The 27,967-nt window shown below is 46.0% G+C and overlaps 2 protein-coding genes across 4 annotated transcripts in view; one reads left to right on the top strand and one right to left on the bottom strand.

The window, feature by feature from the left end:
* Nucleotides 1-27,967, top strand: part of MACROD1 (mono-ADP ribosylhydrolase 1) — a 340,694-nt gene that overhangs the window by 55,283 nt on the left and 257,444 nt on the right. The window lies entirely within an intron of this gene.
* FLRT1 (fibronectin leucine rich transmembrane protein 1) lies at nucleotides 32-27,897 on the bottom strand. Its single transcript, XM_035097651.2, has 3 exons — nucleotides 27,453-27,897; nucleotides 4,598-4,955; nucleotides 32-2,710 (listed from the first exon to the last, which is right to left on the bottom strand). Exons 2-3 carry the CDS (start codon nucleotides 4,901-4,903, stop codon nucleotides 1,025-1,027), a joined length of 1,992 nt encoding a protein of 663 aa, XP_034953542.1. The 5' UTR covers nucleotides 4,904-4,955; nucleotides 27,453-27,897; the 3' UTR covers nucleotides 32-1,024.

Raw genomic sequence — 27,967 nt, 5'->3', positions numbered from 1 at the left:
GTTTCTTTCTTTTTCTTTTCTTTTTTTGCTAAAAAAGACAAAGAGCTACGTGTTGCAGTTATTCCTACAAAGAGAATATTCTTGAATGATTGTCCCAAAGGATAGATGAGCGAGGAGGTAACCAAACAGAGATTTCTTTTATGATCAGTCCGTGTTGAGCAGAAGAACAAAGTTGGCAGATTCTGAGTCTTGCAGAAAGGGGCTGAGGGGAAACTTGAGTCAGGTGTGGAAGGGCAGGGGCAGGGTTGGGGTTAGGGTCTTGTTTCAGAACTCCAGAAAGATATATATATATATATATTGCCAATGCTTATTTTGTTGTGGTGGTGGTGGTTGCTCAACTTTGCATGACAAATTTGGAACCTGTAAGGAAAGCAGAGTTATGGAATGCAAAAGGAGAAATGGAAGCAGATTTGCATGGGCCCCCTCCCCCCTATGCAGTCAACAGTTTAGCCGCCAGGAAAGACATTTTGATGTTTTTTTTATAATCTAACTCCTGAACAAAATAGAGGATTTATACAGGAAGAAAGATAAAACAGGTAGCATTTTTGTTTTTAATTTTCACTTTCCCCCTTCCCTTCTTCCAGGTCTTCTCCCTGCCCCCCTCAGGGGGAGGGGTGGGACCCAACAACAACCCAATGTTCCTTGATGGTCTGAGTTGTATGTTTATGTATTTTTTTTAAATCTGGTATATTAAATATAAATTATGTCTTTGCCCCACTCCATGTCTACTTTTTTTTAAAACTTTTGTGTGTCTTTTTGTTGGTTTTCTACAAAATAGGCTTTGTTTTTGTTTGCTTTTTCTTTTTTTGTAAAACTTTCTTCCCCTCCCCTTTTGTTCCACCTGGTTCTGCTTGGAAAATAGTTTTTTGTGTTTTGCCATTTTTTTCCCACCTTGGCAAAAAAACAAAACCTTGGTGTACGTGTTTGTGTGTGTGGACAGGGAGGGGGGGTAAAAACAGAGAAGTGGCTGGGCGGTTGAGGGGGTCAGGAGGGATGTATGTGGGAGGAGGGAGGGGATTCTACATCATGTATATGAGTAGTCTATGTCTGGAATTCCACCGTCTCTGTACCCACGGGTTGTGCCATAGCCGATGGTGTGGGTGCTTTTGTAAAGACTGGTTCCATTGGATGGGAATATGGTATGGATGACGTACTCCTCCTTTGCCCGGTGCGGGTTGATTGGAAGCATCTGCAACCCAGGGCCTCTGATTTCCAGGATGGAGTTGTCCTTCTTGGTGCCCGACTCCACGTAGTCATCTTTCTTCCGACTGCCTCGCTCCCGTGTGAGAAGCTCTCCCGTCCGGTGGACATACCAGCAGATGGCAGCCAAGACTAGGAAGAGGAAGACCAAGGACACCGCCCCGCCAATGATCCCTGCCAACGGCAGCCCGGCCAATGGGTCCATGTTTTGCTCATGGTTGAGGGTGGTGGTGGGGCTGTACATGTCTGCCGTCTCGGCCTTGGCACACACTGGGGTCTCATCAGGCACATAGGTGCTGCCCGTCTCCATGGTGACCATGCAGATGATATAGGTGGACTTGGGCTCCAGGGCTGTCAGCAAGTACTCTGTCTTGTCACCTTGTACCAGGGTCTCTGTGATGGAGCCCACGGCTGGGCTGTGGCCCAGGCGCAGCCAGCTCAGGCGGAAAGAGGCTGCCGGGAGCATTGCCTTCCAGCTGATGCGGATGCTGTCAGCGGTTAGCGGCTTGACGTTCAAAATCAGTGCTTTGGCTCCAGCGCCAGTGGCCATTGGGTAGTCAACATTGGAATCTGGCAGTTGGATGCCAGGCCTCTTGGCCTTGAGGGTGAAAAGAGAGCCCTGCGGGGTTGTGACGGCAGCATTGCTGGCAGTCGTCTTGGCTGCCACCACCACTCCCGAATTGCTCTGCGGGCCCACGTCAAAGCACTCATCCATCTCATTGGTGATGTCCTTGATGGCCATGCCTCTGACCTTATCGGGGCCTTGGCACATCAGCCCTCTCACATTCACCACAGCAGCCCGGGCCTTGACCCAGTCCCTCAACCACATGAGGTTACAGCCACAGTACCAGGGGTTGTTCCTCAGCAGGAGCTGGGAGAGACTGTCAAGGTCATCAAAGAGACCCTTGGGCAGAGTGGTCAGGTTGTTGTTGGACAGGTCCAGCTTCTCCAGTTCCCTCATCTTGGAAAGGGTGTTGTAGGGGATGTGGCTGATGGCATTGTCTTGGAGGTACAACTTTTGCAGATGGGCGCTGGGCAGGTTAAGAGGTGGGGCTGCCAGAGAGTTACGCACCAGCGAGAGCTCGCTGAGGTTCTGGAGGCGGCTGAAGGTGTCGTCTGCAATGCGCTGGTTGGCCAAGAGGTTGCCATCTAGCACCAGGCGCCGCAAGCTGATTAGCCCCTTGAAGGCATGGAGGGGGATGGTGGATATGCGGTTGTCGTCCAGCCTCAGTTCCTCCAGGGTGCGGGGCAGGCCAGAGGGGATGCTGCTGAGGTGGTTGCGAGAGAGGAAGAGCAACTTGAGGCGTGTGCTGTCCGCAAAGGCGTCGTCTTCGATGCTGACAGTGGAGACGGAGTTGTCGTCCAGGTGCAGCTTCTCCAGGAGAGGGATGCGCGCCAGGGAGTCTCGGGCGATAGTCCGGACGTTGTTGTCCTGGAGGTGAAGCTCCCGCAACGAACGGGGCAGATTGATGGGGAACTCATCCAGGTCATTTTCATAGAGGTAGATGACCTGATGGGAATTGAATTAAGAGGAAATTCAACAGGGCAGAAGTAGAGAATGGAAATGGTGTGCAAGTTTTTGTTTTTTTAACAGCTGCATTTAAGAGTTCCTCAAACCTGAGCAATTTGGGTACCAGTTAGTCCATATTAAAATGCCTGTCATCAGCCTAGAAATCATGAACTTACCACAAGGGAAAGGTGTTTGAATTATTACATTTAAAAAAAAATAGGACTTGGCATTAAACAGGCAAGGGGAACTTGAGCTTCAAAGCTAGTGTGCAAATTCCAATCCTGTGCTAAAAATCAAAGTATGCTGCTAAAAATACCCCAGAACCCTTCTCAAAACCAAAAATCCACATGGAATCTAAAATGTGAATATATTTTGAATTCCAACATGGATTTGGGTGTATCTACTCAAAATAAAAAAGAAAAAGAAAAAGTTTACTCTCTAGCCCCAAACATTACCTCCAAAGTCTAAGGACCTGGACCAATTGGGCACTGTGGGACCCTGCCTTTCATGGGGTCAGACCACTGGTGCATCCAGCCCAACATTACATGATTTAGGAGCGGGGAACCTGTGACCTTCCTGATATTGCTGAAATACAACTGCCATCAACCCTAACCATTTTGGCTGGGGCTGATGGGAGTCCAACAACTCCCAATTCTGGTCTATTCCCATTAGCAGTGCCACTTTAAGGCCTTGGACAAATTAGAGGTATTTCTTAGACTCTGCTATTTGAGATCCTTTTAACTGAAGATGAAAAACATTGAACCAGAGTCATTAAAAAAAACTTTAAAACAATTAAAAACAATAAAATAAAAAACAGATGCAATCAAATCACTTCTGGATAGGCTAGTCAAAACACAAATATTTTCAGCAGGCATCTATAAGTCTGCTATTATTATTATTTCGTGGGCTGGGCCTCACCTTTAGGAACATAGGAAGCTGCCTTTTATGAGGTCAGATCATTGGCCCACCAAGTACAATATTGTCTATATTGACTGGCAGCAGCTGATGAGGGTTGGAGACAGGAGTCTCTCCTATCCCTACTGGAGATTCCACTGTGGATTGAACATGGGACCTTCTGCATGCAAAGCAGATGCTCTACCACTGAACTACAGCCCCCTTCCCATGCATTGCAAATTTGTGGCATAACAGGCACAAACATTAATTCAGTGTGAGCTGATGAGGGGTCATAGCCCAGTGTGTGCTGGGGGGGGGGGTCTCAGTTTCAATCCCTGGCATCTCCTATTCAAAGGCTCAGGTAGTAGTTGATGCAGAAGACTCAGACCCTGGAGAGCTGCTGCCAGTCAGAGCAGGCAATAGTGGGTGAGGTCTAATCTCAGATAAGGCAGATTCTGATACTGTCGCGTTTACCTGGCAATTTTGGCATGTTGACTTGGTCTTGTGAATATTCCAGTGCTTGTTTTAAGTTCTGAAACACCACGTCCTGAAAACTTCTGCAAATCGGTAATTTGAAAGAATTGGGATGTGATGGCAAGTCACCATGATTTGGACACACACTAAGACAGCCTTCCCCAACCAGGTGTCCTCCACTTATTTTTGGACTCCCATCAACCCTGGCCACTGGCCATGCTGGCTACGGCTGATGGAAGTTTGGTCCAGCCACATCCAGAGAGCAACATGTTGGGAAAGCCTGTATTAGAGTGTCCACAAGACTGTAGTTCAAGACATCAAAGTCTGAGCAAAACATTATCAGGTTAATCCTTTGGGGGGGGAGTAGCCAACAATGTAAGTTTCATAAATTAAAGATTTCTACAGCTATTTAAGAATTCTGAAGGGGAGAAAAAGTTGCGTCAAGCCACATTCAGCCTCAGCTCATTAATGAAGATCAGCCACCCTCTTTCCAAAAAGAAAGTCCCCCGGTTGTACAACCTGAACATTTAGCTTTTTCTTCAAGTTGGAGGGGATGCCGGCATTGTTGATCTGATTGTTCTGCAGGTATAGGGTGGTAGCATCGTCCGGAATGTCAGCTGGGATGGAGGTCAGGCCCCGGTCATTGCAATAAATGAAGCCGTTGTCGCAGCGGCAAACAGATGGGCAGGTGGTGCTGTCAATCACTTCGCTCAGGAAGGCAACCAGGCCGTAGCAGAGGAATAGCCAGTCACGCAAGTCCATGGCAGCAGCTGTTGTCACTACGGTGGCTGTCACCACAGCGGCTGTGGGTGAAGTTGTCGCCATGGTTTGCAGGGGTGGGTGGTGCTAGGCTGTCCTGCGGTTAGGCTTTTGGAACCTGCAGATGGAATGTTTTTATTTTATTTATAGTCCTGATTTATAGTCTAGCATCCCTGCCATGCAATTAGTTTCCCTCCATCCCTCCCTGACTACCCAGTTAGCGTTTAATTCAAAACCAGGGTTTTAGCTCCGGAATATGTCTTCAAATCCAGGGTTGCAACCTTAAAGTGCAAACTTGTTTATATATGGAAAGCCAGCATGATATAGCAGATGTGGGATGTTGCAAAGTTCTAATCCCCACTCTGCAAGCGATCTTGGACCAATTCACTCTCTCTTAGCTCAGCCTGCCTCCACAGGGTTCTTGTAATACTAGAGTAGGGGCAACGTAGCCAACGTGGTCCCCTCCTGATGTTTTGGACTACAATTCCCATATTTCCTGACTGGCCATGCTGATGAGAGTTGTAGTCCAAGATGTCTGGAGGGCACCACCTTGAGTTCCTTAAGAACCAATGTTTTATTAAGTGATGATAAGCATTTGCAGAGCACATTTTCACATCAATGCAGCATAAACCACAAACAGCACCCACATGACTTTGATTAGACTGGACTGACTTTACTGCACAGACAATATGTGGTATTGCCTGCCCCAGACTGCAGGTGTGTCCCCCTGACCCCATCATCAAATGTTCCCTGCTTTAAAAAAGCCAGCACTTGTTGGAGATGGCAAGGCTGAAACCCTTCTCCTTAATGCGCTTGATTTCTAAGGGCATTGAAAGGTTTCATTTCATGCAGGAGGAGAGCTCATTCATAAAGTTTTCCCCAAGCCATGATCTGAAGTGATAAAAAGTCCAGGAAGAGTTACTGTTTGCATGCCTAAATTGTCTCCATTAGGGCCTGGAATCTGGTGCCAACATCTAGCAGGATAAATAGGCTTGGAAGAAAGGCCCCACTAAAGGTGTAAATAACTGGCACATGCTAACAACTTGTGTGAGTCAATAGACACAATGGGGAAGTTGTGTGTTAACCTTGTTAGGAAATGCCAAGTCTGATAGCTAAGTACCTGAAAGGCTTTGAATGCCTTTTAAAACTGCAACTTTAATTGGTGTGAAACCATTGATTGGATTTTTAATTGGATTTTAATCAGAGTCCTGCCTTTCCCCATGAAAGGATTTCAGTGTTGGTGGTGACCTGGGCATTTGTTTTAAAGTCACAGGATCAGAAGGGTACCAGTGGAGATCATCTAGACCAGGTGCTCCCATCATCCCCTGCTGTTGGCCATGCTTACTAGGGCTGATGGGAGTTATAATTCTGCAATATCTGGGAAAGTCAATGGTTCTCCACCCTGATCTTGACTGACTACAAAGCAGGAGAAAAATACCATCAGAGAAGGCTGCAAGAAAATCAGCTTGGCCTGTGTGTTCATTTTGCTGGAACAACTACAGTTCTCAAATGCACAATGAGTCTTACCCAGATCCCTGCTCTGAATTTAACCTGGGTTGGCCTACAAGCTTTATTCAGGTTCCTCAGCTCTACTGGCTGGCTGTGTCCTTTTCAAGACAATCTGGATAACAGAGAAGGAGTTATTGACGAAGGAATCCTCCTGCATTTGGAACAAGACCAGTGTGTGGAAATCTGCCACTTTGCCATAAACTTCAATATGCCTCCTTCCCTGCTAATCCCTTCCACCCCGAAAGAGAGAGCATGTAATAGAACAGGGGTGATGACATTGCCTGTACTGTTGCTTTGCCACCTCTGACAAAAGGGTGAACCTATCTTGGTCTGTCATCTTCACAGTGCATGGTCTCTCCCCTTTTGGAGACAAAGCTTAGTTTAAGTTCTATATGGTCCTCTACACACCTTGTACATAGATTTTTTTTGTATGTGTGATTGGGATAGACCTGTCAGAGTGCTGGGCATGTTATTTGCTCGGAGATGTTAGTTGCTGAGAGCCACACTAGCAGCCAAGCACATGGTGTTGCAATGCTGGAAGTTGCCTGTTGGTCTTGTCTTGAGGCTGAGCAATGGGTCACACACATGTTGGCTCAAACAGCAAAGGGAGGGTGGTGGCGGTAGTATAGACTAAAAGTTGTATCCAGTCTTAGTCCTACACAGAGTGGACTCATTGACATTAATGAATGCAGCCTGACAGGTCCGCTAATTTCAATGGGTCCAGTCTTTGTTGAATACAGCCCTTAATAAAATATTGGCAGATCTACTTGGGCTTTTCCCAGAGACTGGCAGTCTGATTCTCTCTGTATCAACATTGTCCTTTAAGTCTTCCGTATCCACTTTCCCTCCTTAACGTCTCATTAACTTTTTCTTGGGGTTGTGAGCATAGCTGCCAAGTTCTCCCTTTTTTTAAGGGAAATCCCCTTATGCTGAATAGGCTTCCTCGCGAGAAAAGGGAAAACTTGGCAGCTATGGTTGTGAGTTAAGTGGGATGGGAGTAGGACTGGGTTTTGGTAGAAGGGTAAAGGGGGTTATTAACAATCACAGTAATTTGTTTATATTCAAAACACACACACACACACACCAGACAAACACCCCGACAAGGGGAAGCAGTTCGGTATTTTTAAAAAATGTAGCAGGTGAATGCACTTTTTCCTTTTCCTTTTTAAAGTATCCTCTCTTTCCCCCAACCCTCCCCCCCCCCAAAAAAAAGAAAACAAGGGACAAAGGCAACTTGGATCCATGTTCATCTTAGTATAAACAGCACAGAAATAGCCAGATTTATATCCTGGTGCTTTGATACATATGGGCGAGGCCTCTGCATTTCTACCACCAGATTGAAAGAAAGGGAGCAACCCTGCCACCCAATCCATAGGCGCGACTCCCAGTGCTAAACCCTTTTGGTAGCATCTGTCAGACTGGAGAAGCGGCTTGCAGTGGCATTATAAATCCCTCTTAAGAAGACCATATAGAGTGGGAAAGCTGACATGCAGCAATCACAACCTCTGGGAAGCCTCAATCTTGTATTCATTAAGGCCCCAGCTATACCATACATTTTGAAAAGTATCGTACCATTTTAGATAGTCACGACTTCCCCCAAATAATCCTGCGAAGTGTGGTTTACACCAAAGGATTCATGTGCTGCCTCCTGCCACTTTGCTCTCACATGGGGACTTCTAAAGTACTTCTTCACCCAGTACATAGTTCAGCTATAGAATTTGCACTCACAAGATGCAGAGATGGGCATCAACTTGGATAGCTTGAAAATGGGTTCAGACAAATAACTGGCGGATACAAGGCTATCAGTTGCCAATAATAGCCACAGTGGCTCCGTTCTTCCTCCTCTATTGGAGGCACTTACGTTTCTGAATACCAGTTGCTAGAGAATCACAAGTGGGGAAAGCGCTGTTATGCTCAGAGGTCCTGCTTGTGGACTTTTCGCAGGCATTAGGTTGGCCATTGTGAGAACAGGATGCTGGACTAGATGGGTCACTGGCATGATCCAACAGGGCTCTTCTTAGACGATGAGGTTCACATCAGAAAATATAACCCGGGGTGGGCAGCCTGTGGCCCTCCGGATGTTGTTGACCACAGCACTCATAGCCAGCATGGCCAGTGTCAGGGATGATGGGAGCTGTAGTCCAAAGAATGGAGGGCCACAGTTTCCTCATCCCTCTAATTAGATCTATCTATCTATCATCTCCTCATGCAGCTGTGTTGCATCTGCAGGGTTTTTTTTTTTTTTGTAACTGTGCATAATATCTCTTACGCACTTGCAGAATCAACTCATAATTTGGGCACGCCAAATCTGGTGGAGTTCCTTTTGGCGGGAGGAGGTACATGGAAGCTTGGCTATTTGACCAAAGTTGTTAGATGGCCTGAAGTGCTCTTCCCCTTCTGCTGAAAATGGAAACAGCAGTGTTTCAGGAGTCGGATAGGGGGGCTGGGCGGGGGAATGAGTGCCCTTGCGGCTTCCTCACTGCTGCTCATCAGATTCCCAATTACATTGCATAAAAGACCTTTGGAGAGCGAGGGAGAAAAGGCCTGGCTTTGGAGACGGAGGCCTGAAAGGCGCCTGTCGCTTTAACCACCTCTTTTGGCTGCTCCTTTATGCCCCTGTTGTTTATATTACACGGTTTATGTAGCCTATCAAATTAAGGCCAGTAAATCGCTTTGCTTTATGGCCTCAGTTTTTATTCTCTTGGATCTCTCCCCGAGAGCGGGAAGAAAGCAAAGGAAGCAACAAAAGAGGGGGTAAGGAGTGGCGGAAGGAACAAATGGAAGCCTGGCAGGGCAAAGGGATAATAGAATCATAGACCTGTAGAGTTTGAAGGGACCATGAGGATCATCTAGTCCAACTCCCTACAATACAGGAATCTTTTGCCCAATGTGGGGCTCGAACCCACAACCCTGAGATCTGTATCCCAGGGCTGCCTCCCAGCTGTCGCTCTTTTATAGAAGGGATTCAAATGCCAGGAATGTAGGTATAGTGGATGAAAGGGCTTTGGCCCAACAAATCCACTTTAACAACAGCAGAGTTTTTGCATTTAGGAAAGTGATGGGGAAACACAAAGAAAAGCGTGGGATAACAACAGAATGACAGGAAAACCTATAACCTCCCTTCAAACAAAGCAGAATGACTATTACAGTAGTTGTATAACCTCAGTGCAAATAAACCATTAGCAAAGAGGAAGCACTGTATAAACTCCACAAAAGCTTTGTGCAAGCAAATCAGGATGAATGCTGAATAAACAGGTTATCTAGGAAGAGGAGGATTGCAGCTCAGTAGCTGAGCATCTGCTTTGCATGCAGAAGAGTCCCCAGCAGGAAAAAAAACCCCAATAGGATCTCCAGGTATGGCTGGGGCAAGACCCCTGCCTGAAACCCTTGGGTGCTGCTGCCAGTCAGCGTAGCCAATACTGAGCTAGATGGACCAGTAGTCTGACTCGATATAATGCAGCTTCCTAGAGGAGACTCAGGCCTATTCCTCTTGCCATAGCATTCAGTGGTGATTATGTTGGAGTGCTTCAGAGTCTTAAAGGACCTGAATTAAGATGGGACGGAGATAAAAGGAGAGTGCTTGATCAAAGAAAAAGGAAGAGTAAAATCCCATGGTTGGGGGCTGTGTATACACTCTCCTGCCCCTCCCCACAAAAAGATACTCAAACCAAGTATCTTTTCAGCTAAGAGAAGCTGAATTCCACATCTGTAAAAGCACAGCATTGCAGCAGTGTGTAGATCAGTAGCAGAGCACCTGCTTTGCATTTAGAAGGTCCCAGATTTGATTCCTGGTATTATTGGTTGAAAAAATTGGGCATCAGGTGACAGGAAGGACCCATCTTTGGGCAGCCAGTCAAGAGCAAGCTACACTGGACAAATAGTTTGACCTGGTAGAAGGCTTCTTCCTAGGCTCCACATTTGCAAATTTCTTATGGTCTGCATTTATCTATCTTTGGTGACTGAGAGACAGGTGTCTGCCAAATGAAAAATTAAATTTTCTTGTGATGGGCAATTGAAACAAAAGATGCTATTGGCTTCTAAAAAGTTAGATTTTTAATTAATATTATTTATTTTTGCATTTTGCTGTTGGGGAGTTCTGCCAGGGCCATCGCTCTGTGGCTGTAGAATATCCCCAGTTCCATGCCTCTTCAAGTAGAGCTGGGAACATCCCATCTGTAACCCTGGAGAGCCTCTGCCAGTCAAGTGTGGACAATACTGAGCTAGATGGACCAATGGGTCTGACTCAGTACAAACTTCCTTCTAGTCCTGTTCCACCCATTTCTATGCAATTCTTGCAAGAACAGCTCCTTTTTGTAGCAAATAAAATACATTTAAAAGGGGTGGGGAAATGAACTCAGAGCAGAATCACCTTTTTTAAAAAAAGTAAACAGATTCATCTGTTCTCTCTCCCTGTTAATTCACTCCTTCAGTCGCTAATTCATTGCCCCAGCCTCTGTGCTCATCAAGCTGTTCTCCCAGCCCCACACCCCACCACATATGCTCCATCCATCCTCTGTCCTTCCAGCTTTGACTTTTCGTCCCTGCTTCCCCCAAGCTGGGCACTCACTCATGCGGGACACTGGCAGCTTCCGCTACAGGAGGCAACACTTTACAGGGCTCCTGCGCATCCCTTTTAACCTCGGCTGAGTTAAACTCCTTCCAATGTTATTTTTTACAAGGCCCTTTTCATGGAAGATTTGAGTCGGCAAGGTGTCTTGCTGGGCCAGTGCCCATTAAATCACTAGAAACCACTCACTTGCCTTGACTTCATTATGCATTCAATTCCTCTATAAATTTTACATTTCCTTTTTCTTTCTCCCACCACCTTCTTCTATCTACCCCCCCCCCCACTTTTCTATCTCCCTCTGGCTTATTCTTACTTTGGCCATATTCTCTCCATTATGGAACATAAAATCCTTTATAGCCCAATATTTCATGGTGTCAAATAAGAGAGACCAACTGGACACGGTTTCCAGTCTTTTTGCAAAAAGCGGTGCAGATCCCATTAAAATAAAGTCACTGTGGGATTTCCCTTCATCCCTCCCCCATTCAAAACTTCCTAAATTGCTGTAGACAATGTTTTTAACCTTTCAGGGGTGGCTGTGAGCCCCACAACATGATACTGCTGCTAAGCGGGCTAATGCAATCAATCTCTGGCTGTATTAAGGGATGAGATTACTGGGAAGGGAGACAGGCTACGCATGAAGCAGGAAATATGGAGGAGAGGACAGCTACAATCCTCTTCCAACACTATAGTAATCTCACCTAGCATCGGCTCAGACATTTGGGTAGCGGGGTGGTCTCTTCAGGCAAAGCCTCCTGATGGGGAGCCATCACTTTTGACCTTGGAAGAGGCAGAACATGCAATCCAATAATTTTATCAACCTGCCTTCAGGCTTCTCAAGTGCCCCAGGCAAAGGGGATAGAGCAGCCCTGTTGGGGCATGAGGCCATTACTAGGTTTGGGGCCCTCCCAACAAATGCTTCAAAAAAAAAACCCTGTAGATGAGAGCTCTCTATTAGTGCCTATTAGGCACAACAGCTAAATAGAACCTTGCATGTGCTATGGCAGTATGCTACTGAAAGCAATGTGCTGAAGATCGCATGGCAGGGAAGGGCTCTTGCCTTCCTGTCCAGCTTGTGGAGTTCCCTAGGCACATCTGATTGGTCAGTGCTTGGAAATAGAAGGCTGGCTAGATGGACTTCTGGTCTGACCTAGCAAGGCTTTCAAGAACACAAGGAGGGCTTGCTGGATCAGGCCACAGGCTCATCTAATACAGCTTCCTGTTCTCTCAGTGGCCACCCAGCTGCCTTTGGTAAACCTCAAGCACAACCTGAGCACAAGAGCACTCTCCTCTCCTGCGGTTTCCAGGAACTGTGGAAGCAGAGCAGAGCCATTGTGACTGGTAGCCATCAAAAGCCCTCTACTCCCTGAATTTGTCTAATCCTCTTTTACAGCCATCTAAGTCAGTGGCCATCACTGCCTCCTATGGGGAAAAGTACTTTCTTTCATCTGTCTTGAATTTTCAGCATTCAACCATTTTCTATGGTTGCTTCTACATGACCTGATTATTGAGCACTCTTTCTTGATCCGTTTGCACAAAATTTGAACATTAATTTTAATGAGCCTACTCTGAGTAAGACTAACCTTGAATACCACCTCACTGATCTGTGTAGCTCAGTTTTGTCGACACAGGTTGGCAATAGCTCACCTGGATTTCAAGCAAGGAGGCTTTCCCTGCCCAATTTAGAGATGCCGCAGACTGAACAGAGATCTTCTGCATTCAGAGTATGTGCTCTACCACTGAGCTATTGCCTCTTTCTCTAACCAGAGTAATGTAGGCCTAAATCACCGTTGGACAACTGACTTAACTGTGAAACACCTTCACAGCACCAGTTGCTGCTTTCTCCCCTATGTTACCTCTTTTGCAAATCCAGTGATGATCTCAAAACCACTGCATGTCTAGGATAGCTATCTATAACATATATCTATATATGCAGGAGTTTGTCATTGCAAACCTAGGCAGCATCTTAAAAAGCAGAGACATCACCTTGCCGACAAAGATCCGTATAGTTAAAACTATTGTTTTCCCGGTAGTGATGTATGGAAGTGAGAGCTGGACCATAAAGAAGGCTGATCACCGAAGAATTGATGCTTTTGAATTATGGTGCTGGAGGAGACTCTTGAGAATCCCATGGACTGCAATAAGATCAAACCTATCCATTCTGAAGGAAATCAGCCCTGAGTGCTCACTGGAAGGACAGATCTTGAAACTGAGGCTCCAATACTTTGGCCACCTCATGAGAAGAGAAGACTCCCTGGAAAAGACCCTGATGTTGGGAAAGATGGAGGGCACAAGGAGAAGGGGACAACAGAGGACGAGATGGTTGGACAGTGTTCTTGAAGCCACCAACATGAGTCTGACCAAACTGTGGGAGGCAGTGGAAGATGGGAGTACCTGGCGTGCTCTGGTCCATGGGGTCATGAAGAGTCAGACACGACTAAACAACAACAATATATGCAGGGGGCACGCGGTTGTATCAGATGCATTCCCGGCCTAAAATAAAATTCTGCAAGCCAGTGTAAATCATTTTTTAAAAACCGATTGGAATACAGAGTAAATTTGGTTACTGTTGTGGCATGGGTTCTGCTAGGATTAGGTTGTGGTTCACAAATGGATTAGCTCCTACCGTAATGTCATGCCTCCACCTGTATTATTGAGGTGGTTAAAGAGCTTTAAAAGATTAGGCTCCTTCCACTCTTCTGAAGAGCCTTCTAAAAGAGGGGAACAGAGGCGATTCTAATCTGCCCTGGCAATTGTGAAAGCCTGCCAGGATAGGTGGATGTGGAATAAAAACAGAACACAGGAGTGTGTAAACGCTTCCATGAAAATGAGCTTAAAAAATGGGAAGAGAAATCCGCCATTTAATCTGACCACACTGGATATGCATAACAATGTTTCATGGCATCCAGGGACAGGGAGCTAATCTGCATTACCGTATTTTTCGCTTCATAAGACACACCGTTTTTGGAGGAAGAAAACGAGAAAAATAATATTCTGAATCAATGCTGCTGGTGGCAGCAGTAGCGGAAGGGGGAGCAGCCCACTTTCCCCCCCCCCAAAAGCCCCCATCTCACCAATCTCTCCCTTTTTATCAAAGGAAAGGAAGAAGGGCAAGCAATCAACGAGGTAGCATCCTTTAATTATTATTTTTTTAACTTCCTTTTTTATATGAGGGAAGCTATGTAAGGCAAACCAACAATGTCTTGCACAGCAACTTTTTTTTGTTCTTATTTTTACACAGGGGTGGGGGGTGGTAGGGGTAGGTGATCAGTCCCAGCCTCAGACGGGTAATATAGGCACCAGCGAGGGGAAAGAAAGGCTTCTTGCACATACACAGGCAGAAGGGGAGATGGGAATAAAGAAAAAGAGTTACAGGGCAATGTCTTTTGTTCTTACTCTGAAGAAAACAACCCCAGTTTCTTCTTCCAGGGGTGTTTGTGGGCGTGTGGGTAAGGAAGGGGCAAAAGGGAGAAGGGGGCTCCCAGCAAGAAGCCCCGAGCCAGCTCAGAACAGTATCTCTGTAAATCACACCTTCCGACCACTACTGAGCTGGGGCTTGCTGCAAAATCAAAAGAAGCTGTTGTTTTCCCAGCTACTTTCATAATTGTTGCTCTCTGCTCCTGCAGGAGGCAGAGGAAGCACTAAAAGGCACTGGCTGGCTACACGGTTTTCTCAAAATCGCGATGTTTGCCAGATAACATTTTATGAAACCGTTATGGTGCTGTAGACTTCATAACTGATTTTGAACGATATATTGAAAAAATCTCCCAGGTCTGCTGCATACTGCAGTGACCTTGGTCACCTCCATACCATCAGGTGTTTTGAGGCAAGGACTCAAATGCACACCAGAAATTTTAGGCTTGCACAGTTAAAGCGGATTAAAGGGCTCTGTTGTTGTAGTGAGAAAAATATGCTTTGTAAAAACATGGCCTTTTTGTGGTTAAGGAAGCATTCGGGAAACATGCTGGAAAGTGTGGGATGAATCAATGATTACCAGAAAGACATGTAAGCATTGCACTAACAAATCGGGATGGATGCTTTTTGTCATATAACCTCCCTACAAACAATTGAACCAATGCTCCTTAGAGACTGAATATAATTTGACTTCTACATAAACTTTGTGCAAGCAAATCAGGATGTATGTTCAATAAACAGGTCACCTGGAGGACACCCTTGTGTGGTTTTATAGCCTTCCTCAGCCTGGTGTCTTCTTGATGTCTGACTACAATGTCATGATGTCAGGGATGATGGAAATTTTAGTCTCAACAGCATCTGGAAAGCACCCAGTTGGGGGAAGAGTAGACAGGGGTATGATTTTTACTTAGGGTGCTGGGTTCAAACACCTGAAAAGCCCTGCCAGGTGGCTGCCAGGTGGAGTAGACAACACTGGGCTACATGGCCAAATAGCCTGAGCAGGATCCTTTAAGGCAGTTTCTTATGGGCCAGTTGTACCATTTCACTGGGAGGGAGGTAGAAAGACAGATCTCAGTGGTTATGATTTACATGCCAAAGGTTAGAGGTTTGACTGGCTTCTGCCAGCCAGAGTAGACAATAGTGGGCTAGATGGACAGATACATAGAAGAATGCCTTATACCAGGCCAGGATATATTTCAACAGAGAGATCATGGCTCAGTAGCTGGTTAAAAGAGGGATGAGGAACCTGTAAACTAATCTGTGAACGCAACTGTAGAAGCAGCAGCTTATGTTTTGTTTTTATCATTTTACTAGCATCCTTGTACCTGGCACTGCTCAGGAACTCCCCAAAATCTGACCAGTTTAGAAACTAGCTATTACAGCAGAGGGCCTTCTCGGTAGTGGCGCCCGCCCTGTGGAACGCCCTCCCATCAGATGTCAAAGAGAAAAACAACTACCAGATTTTTAGAAGACATCTGAAGGCAGCCCTGTTTAGGAAGGCTTTTAATGTTTAATAGATTATTGTATTTTATTCTGTTAGAAGCTGGGGAAACCCAGCCAGATGGGCGGGGTATAAATAATATATTATTATTACTAGCTGACCCGGCCACGCATTGCTGTGGGGTTTTTTTTGGGGTGTTTTTTTTAGAGTTTTGAAATAATTTGTATTTAGAAAGGTAATGGGGTTTTATTATTTTTTTCATTTTTGGATGTACAGTATTCTTTTTGTCTGGATGTATTAACTTTGTCCTTGGATTTTTGGGTTTTTTTTTTAATAGTTCTTATGATTGTTGTTGGTTTGTTTGTTTGTTTTGGGTTTTTTTTAAGTGACCGTTCACCCGTTCAAAAAAAAATCGATCCGTAGTCCGAAAACACAGCAACACACACAGACACCAGCCAAGTAAAACCCCTCCCAACCCATCCCCCCCTCCAAAGATTGAAGTAGACCCTGTTAAGTCCACAACACTCACACACACAACGCCCGAAACTCTACATCCCCCACCTTCCCCTCCCTGGTCGTCCCCCAGTGGAAAAAAACCTGAAGATGGCGGTGTAACGTTAGAGGGGGTGATTTGAGTCGGGCGGCAGTTAAAATGGGGGGCAGGCTTTGATAGTTGCAGTGCGGGATCTGCCTTTGTGGTGTTTGCGGTGGGAGGTGGGAGCACGCAATCAGGCTTTCTATTGGATGCTGCTGGAGTCTTCAGAGCTTATGGTGGTGACGTCTAATTTGGGCGCCACTTTTTGTGTTTAATCATTATTTTAGGTGTGATTTTTTTTGGGGGGGGGTGAATTATGCCAGATCCCTCCCTGATGGGCATGGAACGTTTTGGCCAAATTTGTTACATTACGGTTCAGCGGTTACGGAGAAAGGCTATATATAGAGATTATTATTATTATTATCTTTGAAAGGTTCAATCCACCATCTTGATTCAAAATAGTGTCCAATGATATTCAAACATAGGAACCCGTATGTCCGACGCGGCTTCCCCTTGAGTGCAAGAAGCTCTTGCAACCTATCGGAAGCCGTGCCTCGGTTGTTGAACATTTTGGAAGTTGAACAGTCTTCAAAAACTGATTACGTTCGACAACCGAGGTTTGACTGTATCTTAATAATTGTCCAAATGCACAGTGAACAAACAAACAAATTTCAAAAATATATGGTGCCATTTGTTAGTAATGGAGGTTTATCCCCTAGCATAAGTCAAGAGTAAACCTAAACCCTGTGATCCAAGTATTTGTGAGGAGGAAAATGTCAGATATCACCACACGGCTTGTTTCCCATGGGAAGCACTCCAGAGCAGAGCTGGCTTGCTTCTGCATAGCTCCTCCCCTTTAGTCTACTTATCTCCGCCTTGGGTTCTATTTCTTGGTGTGATGGGAGAGTGACTGGCAGATAGACAGATGCTTCTTAGCACAGAATATGAGGGGGGGGGGAAGAGAGGATATGTATCAGATGAATCTATTTTGAAATGTTTAAAATAACACGTTTTCTGGCAAGTATCCCCTTGGGTACCAATTGGTATGCATTAATTCACTTCTATCTGCCATCCGGCTATTTTTGCATTCTGCAGAATGCTCTTGTTATCTGGCCATTTGCTTGCCTCTCTCAGCATTCCTGTATTAGAAGCGCATCCTGCATTCTCACTTTGGTGAGTAACTCCACATCAACAGTTTCCCTCGCTTTTGAAATCCGATCACCCAATTTCTGCCTCTTGTTTCCAACTTCCTTTTCACTTTCTTTCAAGTTTGCTTTACAAAGTTATTGTAATTAAGGTATCTGAGAGCCTGATACCTTACTAGGTTAAAAAAACGAAACAGTAATATGCGATCAGCACCTTTGCAAGATAATTAACATCTACTTTGCAACCCTTCCCTTGGCTTCTCTGCACACAAAGTGCCTTGCTTTGACCTAGCAAACTTGAAGCCTTAGAAAGCTTTGCTGAACCTGAGCAATTCATATGAAAGTAGGTGAGTCCTAAGTTCACTCTAAGCCAGTGGCTGGATGCTGGAGATAAAGAGGGGAGGGCTGTCGCTTTTATGGCATGGTTTGTGAGCTGCCCATGCTGCTCCAGCTGCCCACTGTCAGAAACAGGATGCTGGACTTCACATTTCAGATTCTTCACACAGCAGATAGTTAAACTATGGAACTCACCCCCACAAGACAGAGTGGTGGCTCAAAAATAGGGTTATACAAATTCAGTGGCTGTGTTCTACCTCCATTGTCAGAAGCAGTCTGTCTCTGAATACTTGGGAATCACAAGTGAGGAGGGTTGCTGTTACACTCAAGTCCTGTTTGTGGGCTTCCTATTAAGGCATCTGGTTGGCCACTGTGAGAACAGAGTGCTGGACTACAGGGGCCACCACAGACTTGCTCTAGCAGCCAGGCTCTCCTTATGTTCCTATGGACCTTGGGGCTGATCCAGAAGGGTGGTTCTTCAAGTTAACATAAACTTTGCTAACTCTGAGCTGCTCTGAGATTTAAGAACTTGCAAGCACACGTTTGGGCAGATACCTTGCTCACTTGACAAATGGAGAAGAAAAGGCGTTATGCGTGTGGGAATGGAGGGAAAGATTTAAAACTTATACTGAGCCAGAAAACATGTCTCTGCAAAGCGATCCATGCTTTTGCTTGTATCTGGTGATGAAAATGGGCACAAAGTTTCATGGAAGTATGTGAAGTAGTACTCTAAAGATCTTACTTTTAAAAGGTAAGTTAAACACACACAAAAAGGTGTTCTCAGGGTGTTGTCAAGGGAGGCTTGGTGCATGGTTTAATTTTCTGAGAGGGAACTCTGGGGTTGGAGAGAAGCATTCCTCCCCCGTGAAATGCTGGAATCTTTTGCTCAACTTGCAGCTTGAACCCAAGACCCTGAGATTCAGAGTCTCTACCATTCTGAGTATGTGGGACATGCTGATTTTGCTTATGACTGAGAAAAAAGGCAGTCTGTTTATGATCAGGGGCACTCCTGTTTAAATTACAATATTACTTCAATTTTGTCAGAGGAGCAGCATTGGTAGGCCATCTGCTTTGCATGCCTACGGCGTTGGGTTCAAGCCATGGTGGCGTTCCCTGGTGAGCTGTACGGATGAGCAGGAACTCAAACAGGGTGAGATCCAGATTCCAAGTCCAACATGACAGACAACACATCACATCACATCACTCCACACTCCAGTCTCATCTCTCTCGATGTCTGTGTTGGCAGATACAGTATTCTGAGATAGCTGGGCTGGTCGAGGCAAATGAATGATGCAACATAGATCTAACTATTACATTTTTGTCCAGTCTTTCTTTGAAGGAGCTCAGGGTGGCCTTTGTGGTTTCTCTTGGCCATTCTTATCCTCACTACAAACCTTTGAGATAGATGAAATAATTGTTTGAATTTTTTAAAAAATAAAAAAATAGTCGAGTAGTACCTTAGAGACCAACTAAGTTTGTTCTAGGTATGAGCTTTCAAACAAACTTAGTTGGTATCTAAGGTGCTCTAAGGGGACGCGGGTGGCACTGTGGGTTAAACCACAGAGCCTAGGGCTTGCCGATCAGAAGGTCGGCGGTTCGAATCCCCGCGATGGGGTGAGCTCCCGTTGCTTGGTCCCAGCTCCTGCTAACCTAGCAGTTCAAAACACGTCAAAGTGCAAGTAGATAAATAGCTACCGCTCCGGCGGAAAGGTAAACAGCATTTCCATGTGCTGCTCTGGTTCACCAGAAGCGGCTTAGTCATGCTGGCCACATAACCCGGAGGCTGTACACTGGCTCCCTCGGCCAATAAAGCGAGATAAGCGCCACAACCCCAAAGTCGTTCGCGACTGGACCTAACGGTCAGGGGTCCCTTTGCCCTTTACCTTTTTAAGGTGCTACTAGACTATTTTTTTAAAAAAAATTTTATTTATTTATTTTAAAAATTAATTATTTTGACTGCGGCAGACTTGAATAATTGAGGTAGGTGAATCTGAAAGAGAATACCTAACTGGCCCAAGGCCACCAAGTGAATTTAATGGGTGAGCGGGAATTCAAACTGGGTGAAACCCAGGTTCAAAGTCCCAATGCTATGGCCACTCTGTCACACTGGCTTCCACGTATGCCAACTTGCTGTTATACTGAAGGACCATTAGTTGTGAACATTTTTAAACAGCAAACCCATTCAGTACAAGAACATGCACAGTCACACACAAACACTGAAACTCCTCAAGTGACATGGGGGACCAAGGGTGGGGAACTTCGGGCCCAGGTCAGGTGCCACATGCAGCCCTCGGAATCTCACTGCCTGGTCCTCAGAACCTCACTGCCTCACACCACGCCCCTTCCCCAGCCATGCCCCCTCTCCCCTGGCCACGTTCCTTACTGCCCTTGCTTTGCGTCCTTGGCTGGAGGATTTTAACCTTACTATTCTTGATTAAAGGCCCCTCCCTAGCCCTTTCTTTAGTACTTGGATGCCAAACCCTAGGGCTACACAACCTGTTTAGTGACATCAGAGCAGCTCAGCCAATGGCAGAAAAGAGGGTGTGTATGAGACACAGACACCTCTGTTTGTTCACCCACACTCTCACACACACTTCTCTTTCTAACAGGCCATGGGCATAACAGTCTGCTAAATAATTGACACCCCCCTTTCACTGTTTGTACTTGGCGTGGGAATGCATATAGAAAGGGCAGGGAACAAAAAGAGTTGACAAGGATGCAACAGGCCCATCCCAGAGGCAACAATCCAGTTATTAGGATTTCCCATCTACACACACTTCTCTTTTTTGTCTTTTTTTTAAAGTAAGGTAAATTAGGATGATGAAATCTACCTCTCTCTAACCTGACAGCAATTTTTCAGCATGGGAAAACTGTGCTGTACTGATGCCCAGATGTTGTCGCTGCAGATGAGGTTGATCAGATGTAAACTACTAATGTTATTTTCCCCAGAAGGAATCAGTATCCATCTGCTTTGTGTGTGTGTGATGTTGCTCTGTGTAGCTAGAATTTTAGCATTTGGCATCAACACCAAGTCTCCCCACCACCGCACTTGAATATTTTAAAGGGGTGTGTGAGCCAAGTGGCCTAGTTTTTCAGAGAATGCCCACTTCCCACTGATTTAAGAGAGGGATGGTGAACCTGCGGCCCCAGGTTGCCTACCTATGTCTCAGGTCACACTCACACCATACATTTAAAGCACATGGCTTTCCCCAAAGAATTCTGAGAACTGAGGTTTAAGGGTGCTGGGAGTTTTAGCTCTGTGAGGCATCAACTGCAGTTCCCAGGATTCCATGGGGGAAGCCACTTGTTTTAAACCACTTGCGAAAGCTTTTCAAATGTATGGTGTGGAACAGCCCTGTTTTTATGAACAGTGGCATAGTGAAGCAGGAAGGAAGCGCAGCCACTTATTTCACAGCAGGGATGATGATGTTGCCTCCTGGGGTTTTATTTGCCAATCAATAAGTTTTTCTGAGAGAGAAATCCACCAAATAAGCTAAGCAGAGGAACACGTAGCTTACATGAGCTTGCATGCTAAAACTTAAACTGACACTTTTTTGGGGGGGGGGCACATCAAAATCTTTTTATTATGACCAAACAAAGTGATCCAAAATGGTTGGCAAGCTTTTGAGTCCATCAGAACTTATTACCAGGCCAGATATTAAGTTTGAGGCAGGGGCAGCCAACTTTGTATTCAAGCCATATAACATCCATATTGGTCAAAAAAATCATTTTGAATAGTTTTACGCTGCTTCCACATAAGCTGTTCATTGTGCATTTATCCTGATTTGATCGCAGGGAAGTTAGACAATGTTGACTATTTGTGGGGGGGGGGCAGTCTGCGGGGAAGAGAGTTTGTTGTGAGAGGGCTCCCAAATAAACTTCTAATTGTGCAACCAGAATTTGCCAGCATGTGATGGAATCTCACCCCAAAATAGTGACTTTCTGCACGTGACCTTAGAACCATGACAATGAGGGCCTGCATATCAGCATTTAACACTACACCACTGCTTATGAATCTTGCCGTGATGCTAAGTCTCTGAACAACAGACCGGCAACATTTGGGACCTGAACCCCTTGGCAGCTATTATATAGAAGATCTGATCTGGCAGTGTGTGGGACAGGATGGATGGAGCGGTGTGTGTGTGTGTGTGTTGCTGTCGAGCGATGCTTCCGAGTAAATTCAGCTTCCATTCACCACATAACCAGAAAAGAAAAGAAAAAGAAAAACAGCCCAATTCCTGCAGGAGTCTTTAATCTGCCTAATAATTCATATTGCTGCTAAATCCCTGCCCACAGCCCCCAAGCTCATACACCCTCTTCTTCCCAAACCCCTTGCCTGAAGGAACACATGTTTAAATATTAAAATCGGTTCTTGCATCTTTAAAGTTTCCATCAGGCTTGAATGCATTCAAAGCAAAGAATATTAGCTAGGCAGAAGAAGTAAGAGTAAACTTGGGATGTTGACTCTTCCTACAAATCTCTCTCTCTCTTTTTATTAATAAAAAGGACCAGGCCTTACATTGTTATAAAGATCTGGGAAAGAGCCTTTTTTTTTGTCAACACCTCCCAGCATTCCAGCTCCAAAGCTACAACCGTGTTTTTGCACTGGTGGCAATGCAACACATTTGGTGAAAGGGTTTGAGGAGAAAGATCCGCAACTTCTGCCACATCTACACTATACATTTAAAGCACATGGCTTTCCCCAGAGAATCCTGGGGAATGTAGATCTTCCCTCGCAGACCTACAATTCCCAGCACCCTTAACAAACTATTACAGTATTTATTTAAGATATTTAAAGGTAAAGGGACCCCTGACCACACATTTCTAAGCAGCATACATAAAAGCAATCCATAGAAAATGGGGCACTCAAACAATACAATTTACCACAAAACCAAACACTACCTTAAACTGCCTGCTGGAACAAGTCTTGTCATGTGCCTGAAGTTCCACAAGGAGGGGTGGCCTTTCATTTGGGAGAGAGTTATCCAAGCTTGGGCCCACTAGACTGATCGTATGGTTCCCAGGATCATTTTCAATCTGTGGTGTTGATGTTAATGGGACCAAAGTCACTTCCAAGGACATGGGAATCTATCCTTGGAATGGGGAGCCTGTGCCCTCCAGCTTCTGTTGGACTACTGCTCCCCTCAGCACCGGCCAGTGTGGTCAGTGGTCAGGGGTGATGGGACTGGTAGACGAGCAACATCTGAAGGGCCAGAGGTTCCCCCATCCCTGAACTGTGAGCTTATTCCAATAACTCAAAGCTAATTGGAAACAGTAGGGAACCAGGTTATATTGTTTCTAGCAGATGTTAGCTAATGCACATCGAGTGGGAATCTGGGCTTTTGACTCCCTTAGATCGAGGTACAACTGAGGCTGGTTTAAAGGCTCTGGATCTGGTTCTCTTACCACCAGTGGATCAGCTGTTTCCCAACGTATACCAGCTGGATATCCATTCCTACAGTTCCCAGGATCCTTTGGGGGGAAAGCCCTGTGTTTCAAATGTATGTTGGTGGCTGTGACCACTGTCTCCCAGTGTTTCAAGGAAGACCTACACCAAGTTGTGGTCTGGCTTGACTCCATTGGATTAAGGCTGATCCTCAACATGCCAAGGCTCTGGTCCCATTTGTTTCGAAAGAACTACTGCTATTACATCAAATGACAATTAGTTACATTAATTCCAATGGAATGAGGCTGATCAGCAACAAGTTAGGAATTAGCATTGACTCAAGTGGGTAGCGGCTTGGGAATATAGGCTTATAATGAATCAAACCATGGGTCCATCGCGTGGTGAAGATAGTACATGTGTGGCCCTCCAGATGTTGCTGAACTACAACTCCCATCCTGCCTGGCCATTGGACATGCTTGCTGTGGCTGATGCGAGTTGCAATTCAGCAACATCTGGAGGACCAAAGGTTCCCCACACCTGGTCTGCACTAACTGACAGTGGCTCTCTAGGGCAGGCATCCACAAACTTCGGCCCTCCAAAAGTTTTGGCCTACAATTCCCATCATCCCTGACCACTGGTCCTGTTAGCTAAGGCTCATGGGAGTTGTAGGCCAAAACATCTGGAGGGCCGCAGTTTGGGGATGCCTGCTCTAGTGTTTCAAAAAGAAAATTGCCAGCCTGTGATCTTCTGTATGCAAAGCAGATGCTCTACCACCGGACTACACCCCCCTCTCCTTTATACACATGGGGAGCTGGCTTAGATTATTGGTCCATCTAGTTCAGTATTGTCTACCAGTGTTTCCCAAACTTGAGTCTCCAGCTGTTTTTGGACTACATCTCCCATCATCTGGTAAGCTGGTAAACTGACAATTGACTGGCAGCAGCTTTCCAGGGTTACAGGCAGGGGTCTTTCTCCACCCTTCCAGGAGATGCTGGGGCTTGAACCTGGAACCTTCTAAATGCAAAACACATGCTCTACCAGTGAGCTTTAGCCCTTCTCATAACTTATCCATAGTACAGTAAGTGTAGAATCTAACTCTCAACTGCAGTGGATTAAATCAAGTAGGTTTGGGAGATGGTTTCATCTGCTCAAGATGGCACAAGACTGACCTACTGCATGTGAGGAATTTGGGCACATTTGTTTTTGAGAGACAGACTATGCAACAATTGTTGTAATTTTATCGCTACTAGCTGCATTGAGGTCTACTGAGGAAAGCTAGGGTACAAAGGTTTTAAAATAATAGCCAATTACCTTAAGATAATATTTTTTCTCATACTAAGGTTGGGGATTTGAACCAGTTTAAAAGGGATCAGTTCACTGGTGGTCATGTATTTTTACAGCTTTCTTACTAATGGGAAGAACAAGCAGGAGGTTAATCAGCAGCAGCTTTCATGCATATGCTAATCACAAAACTGAAAAACAAATTAGATAATGCCTTTGTTTCCCAATAACAGGTAACTTTAATAACAATAAAAAAATTCCTTCAGTAGCACCTTAAAGACCAACTAAGTTTTTATTTTGGTATGAGCTTTCGTGTGCATGCACACTTCTTCAGATACCATGCATGCACACGAAAGCTCATACCAAAATAAAAACTTAGTTGGTCTTTAAGGTGCTACTGAAGGAATTTTTTTATTTTACTTCGATCCAGACCAACACGGCTACCTACCTGTAACCTTTAATAACAATGGTAATGAATTATTAATTCTATTACTTTTTTCCCATTCAACCCATCCTGCCAGGGATGCATACATAGCCCTCCCTGCCTTTCTTTTATTCTTATAACCCTATGAATTGGTAGGTCTTAAAAGTGTGTGAATGGCACAATGTCACCTAATCAGTCTCATGGATGATTAAAGATTTGAACTTGAGTTTCCTTGATCTGCTCAGCTACTGATGGCAGCTTGTGTTCCTGTCTGGAGATGCGAGCAGTATAGTCATGCCTCGGGTTGCAGACGCTTCAGGTTGCGCGTTTTCGGGTTGCGCACTGCGCCGAACCCGGAAGTACTGGAACGGGTTACTTTCAGGTTTCAGTGCTTGCGCATGTGCTTGTGCATGTGCAGAAGTGCTAAATTGCGCTTTGCGCATGCGCAGAAGTGCCGAATTGCGACGTGCAGCGACGTGGGTTGCGAACGTTGTGGGTTGCGAATGTGCCTCCTGCACGGATCACGTTCGCAACCCGAGCGTCCACAGTATTTACATTTGTATCTCACCTTTCTTCCAATGTGTTTGAGGTAGTATATCTCTTCCCCCTTGCTTCCCATTTTGCCTTCACAACGGCCCTGTCAATTAGATTAGGCTGAGATATATTGAGTGGCCTAAGGTTACAGAGTGGGCCACATCGCTGAGTAGGGGTTTGAACCCTCGTCTCCCAGATCCTTGTCCAAGATTCTAGCCACTAAACTACACTGGCAGCCACAAAAGCTCTGCCATACCACTAGGTTTCCCCCAGAGTTTTATACAGTGCCAGGGGACAAGCTGCCTTTTTGCCTCCATTGCTAACAAACAGCACCATAAAATTATAAAAGCAAGATAAGCTGCTGTCTATACAATAGCATTCTTGGATTAGTTTTCAATATCTGACCAAAACCCACTGACAGTATTTGACTGGTCAAATGAAGGGGCCTGCCACACCTAATCAGACTCATCATGTCTGTTGTACAAGGCGAGGGAACATGTGGCTCTCCAGATGTTGGTGAGCTCCAGCGCCCATCACCCTCAGCCAGCATAGTCAACACTCAGGGATGTAGGAAACTTATCCAACTACATCCCTGATATAGTGCAGTAGAGGATTCCAGCCACATTTTTCACCCAAGCTCCTCTGCAGCAATATTTTTACTAGAGTTGGAATGTCTCTGGTATTATATTTGCACTCCATTTGCACATGTGCCAAGGTGCTCAGAACAACCCCCCCCCCCATAAAAACCCCTCACAACAACCCTGTATGGTAGGTTAGACTGAGTGCTAGCAACTTGCTAAAGCCACCACAATATATTCACAGTTGAACAGATTTCTCAAATTCAGTCCCAGTATTCAATATTCTACACACACACACACACACACACACACACACACACAAGAGGAGAGGGGTGTGTGGATCACTTTCCCCACTGTCTCCATACATCCCACTTACTTCTTCTGGAGGCCTTTCCAAACTATCCATATATATGACACGAGTCATGCACAAAATCAGGTTGCACAATTAAAGCTGATCTGCCATTCTTGAGCAACCCCCCCAAAAAAAAAAACTTATTGTGACAAGAAAATGCACTGGAAAAGGTGAAATTAACACCCGCTCAACACATCTAACATCCATGCAGGAATGCTCAATAAACAACCCCTGCTGCAAACTTCGGGCAAGCAAATCAGGATGAATGCTCAATAAACAGGTATTTGGGGAGCAAACCAAGATGGAAACATCTCTCCCCTCCCCAAACCCCCCCCCCCATGCTCTCTTCTATGAGATGGGGTGGGGGAAACCCGTGGCCCTCCAAATACGCTTAAACTCTAGTCAGCGTGGTCAATGGCCAATTCCCATCATCCCTGACCATTGGTCAGGCTGTTTGGGGCTGCTGGGAGTTGTAGTACAGCAGCCCCTGGAGGGCCACAGGTTCTCTCAGCCCTCCTACAAGAAGAGCCCTGCTGCTGCATCCCCCACAGGGTCCATCTCATCCAGCATCTGTTGTTTGTGCTGGTAACCAGCATGGTGTTTCTGCGTAAAACCTGAATGCAACGGTCCTCTTCTGCTCTCCTGCATTTAGAAAATGCACACCCGCCCTTATATTGCACTCACAGCACTCTAGACGGCTTAGAATGGTTTGAGAAATTAAACAAACAAACAAACACCGTCAGAACCTTAAAATCCAGGGGTGGACTAGCTCTCGGGGGGGCCAGTCAGTGTGTGTTGACAGGTCTCTCCTTCAGGCGAACCGCTCCGCTGCCGCCTCAGACCTACGGCTTGCCCAGTGTCCAGTTTCCAACGGTGGGCAGCTAGGAGATGCCTGTGTAAAGCGGGGTAGAGGCGGCAGCGGCGGCGGCGGCGAGATTTGGTCCAAGGGCCGATCTCCACCGCCAAGGCTGCTCTCCAGCAAGCGGGATACTTCACCCCTACCTACTACACGCAGACACCCAGTCAGCCACGGATCCCTGCTGCCAGGCGCCCCGGGCAATTCAATCCCTGCCTCGCAAACTTTTTCTCCCCCTGCCTCGCCTCGAAGCTACTCACCGCGCCTTGGCATCCCCGGCGACGCTCCTCCTGCCGGCTCCCCTTTTGGCAACGCGTGTTGAGTTTGTATGGCGCGTGTGGATAGCTAGGTCCTGCTTTCCCCCCTTCCCGGTCTTGGAACTGGGGGTGGGGAGAGAGAGCTTTCTCCAAATCCGGGCGCGCTCGCTTCCCCTTCTGCAACCAAGGCGGCAGCGGAGCGATCTCCAGCGGGCACCTAAAAACCCTCTTCCCGGCATTGCGGTGCCATATTCCGCTGCTGCCGCTGCGTCCGAATCCCGACCCTCCTCTCCTTTATTTGTGCTCCCCCCTTTTCTTCTTTTTTTATTTCAGTGCCTCCGCTGCTCCGGATTCATCCCTCTCTGGGGGCCCATTTGAAGCAGCCGTGCAAACGGGAGAGCCGGGAGTGATGGCTGCGTGCAGCTGCGTGTGTGTGTGTGTTGTGCAAAAGGCCCGTTGCAGGGAGAGGAGGAGGGGGAAAAAGAGAGGTTGGAAGAGGGAGGAGGATTTAGGACTAG

The sequence above is a fragment of the Zootoca vivipara genome, chromosome 17 (assembly GCF_963506605.1).
Source record: "Zootoca vivipara chromosome 17, rZooViv1.1, whole genome shotgun sequence".
Classification (NCBI taxonomy): Eukaryota; Metazoa; Chordata; class Lepidosauria; order Squamata; family Lacertidae; genus Zootoca; species Zootoca vivipara.
The sequence above is the reverse complement of the archived record's forward strand: the minus strand, read 5'-3'. Positions and strand labels throughout refer to the sequence as shown.

Excerpts from the sequence above, each read along its gene's own strand:
- FLRT1 (XM_035097651.2), bottom strand. The coding sequence starts at position 4,903 with ATGGCGACAACTTCACCCACAGCCGCTGTGGTGACAGCCACCGTAGTG. Across the intron at positions 2,711-4,597 it reads AGAAAAAGCTAAATGTTCAG|GTCATCTACCTCTATGAAAA; the intron begins GTTGTACAACCG and ends AATTCCCATCAG.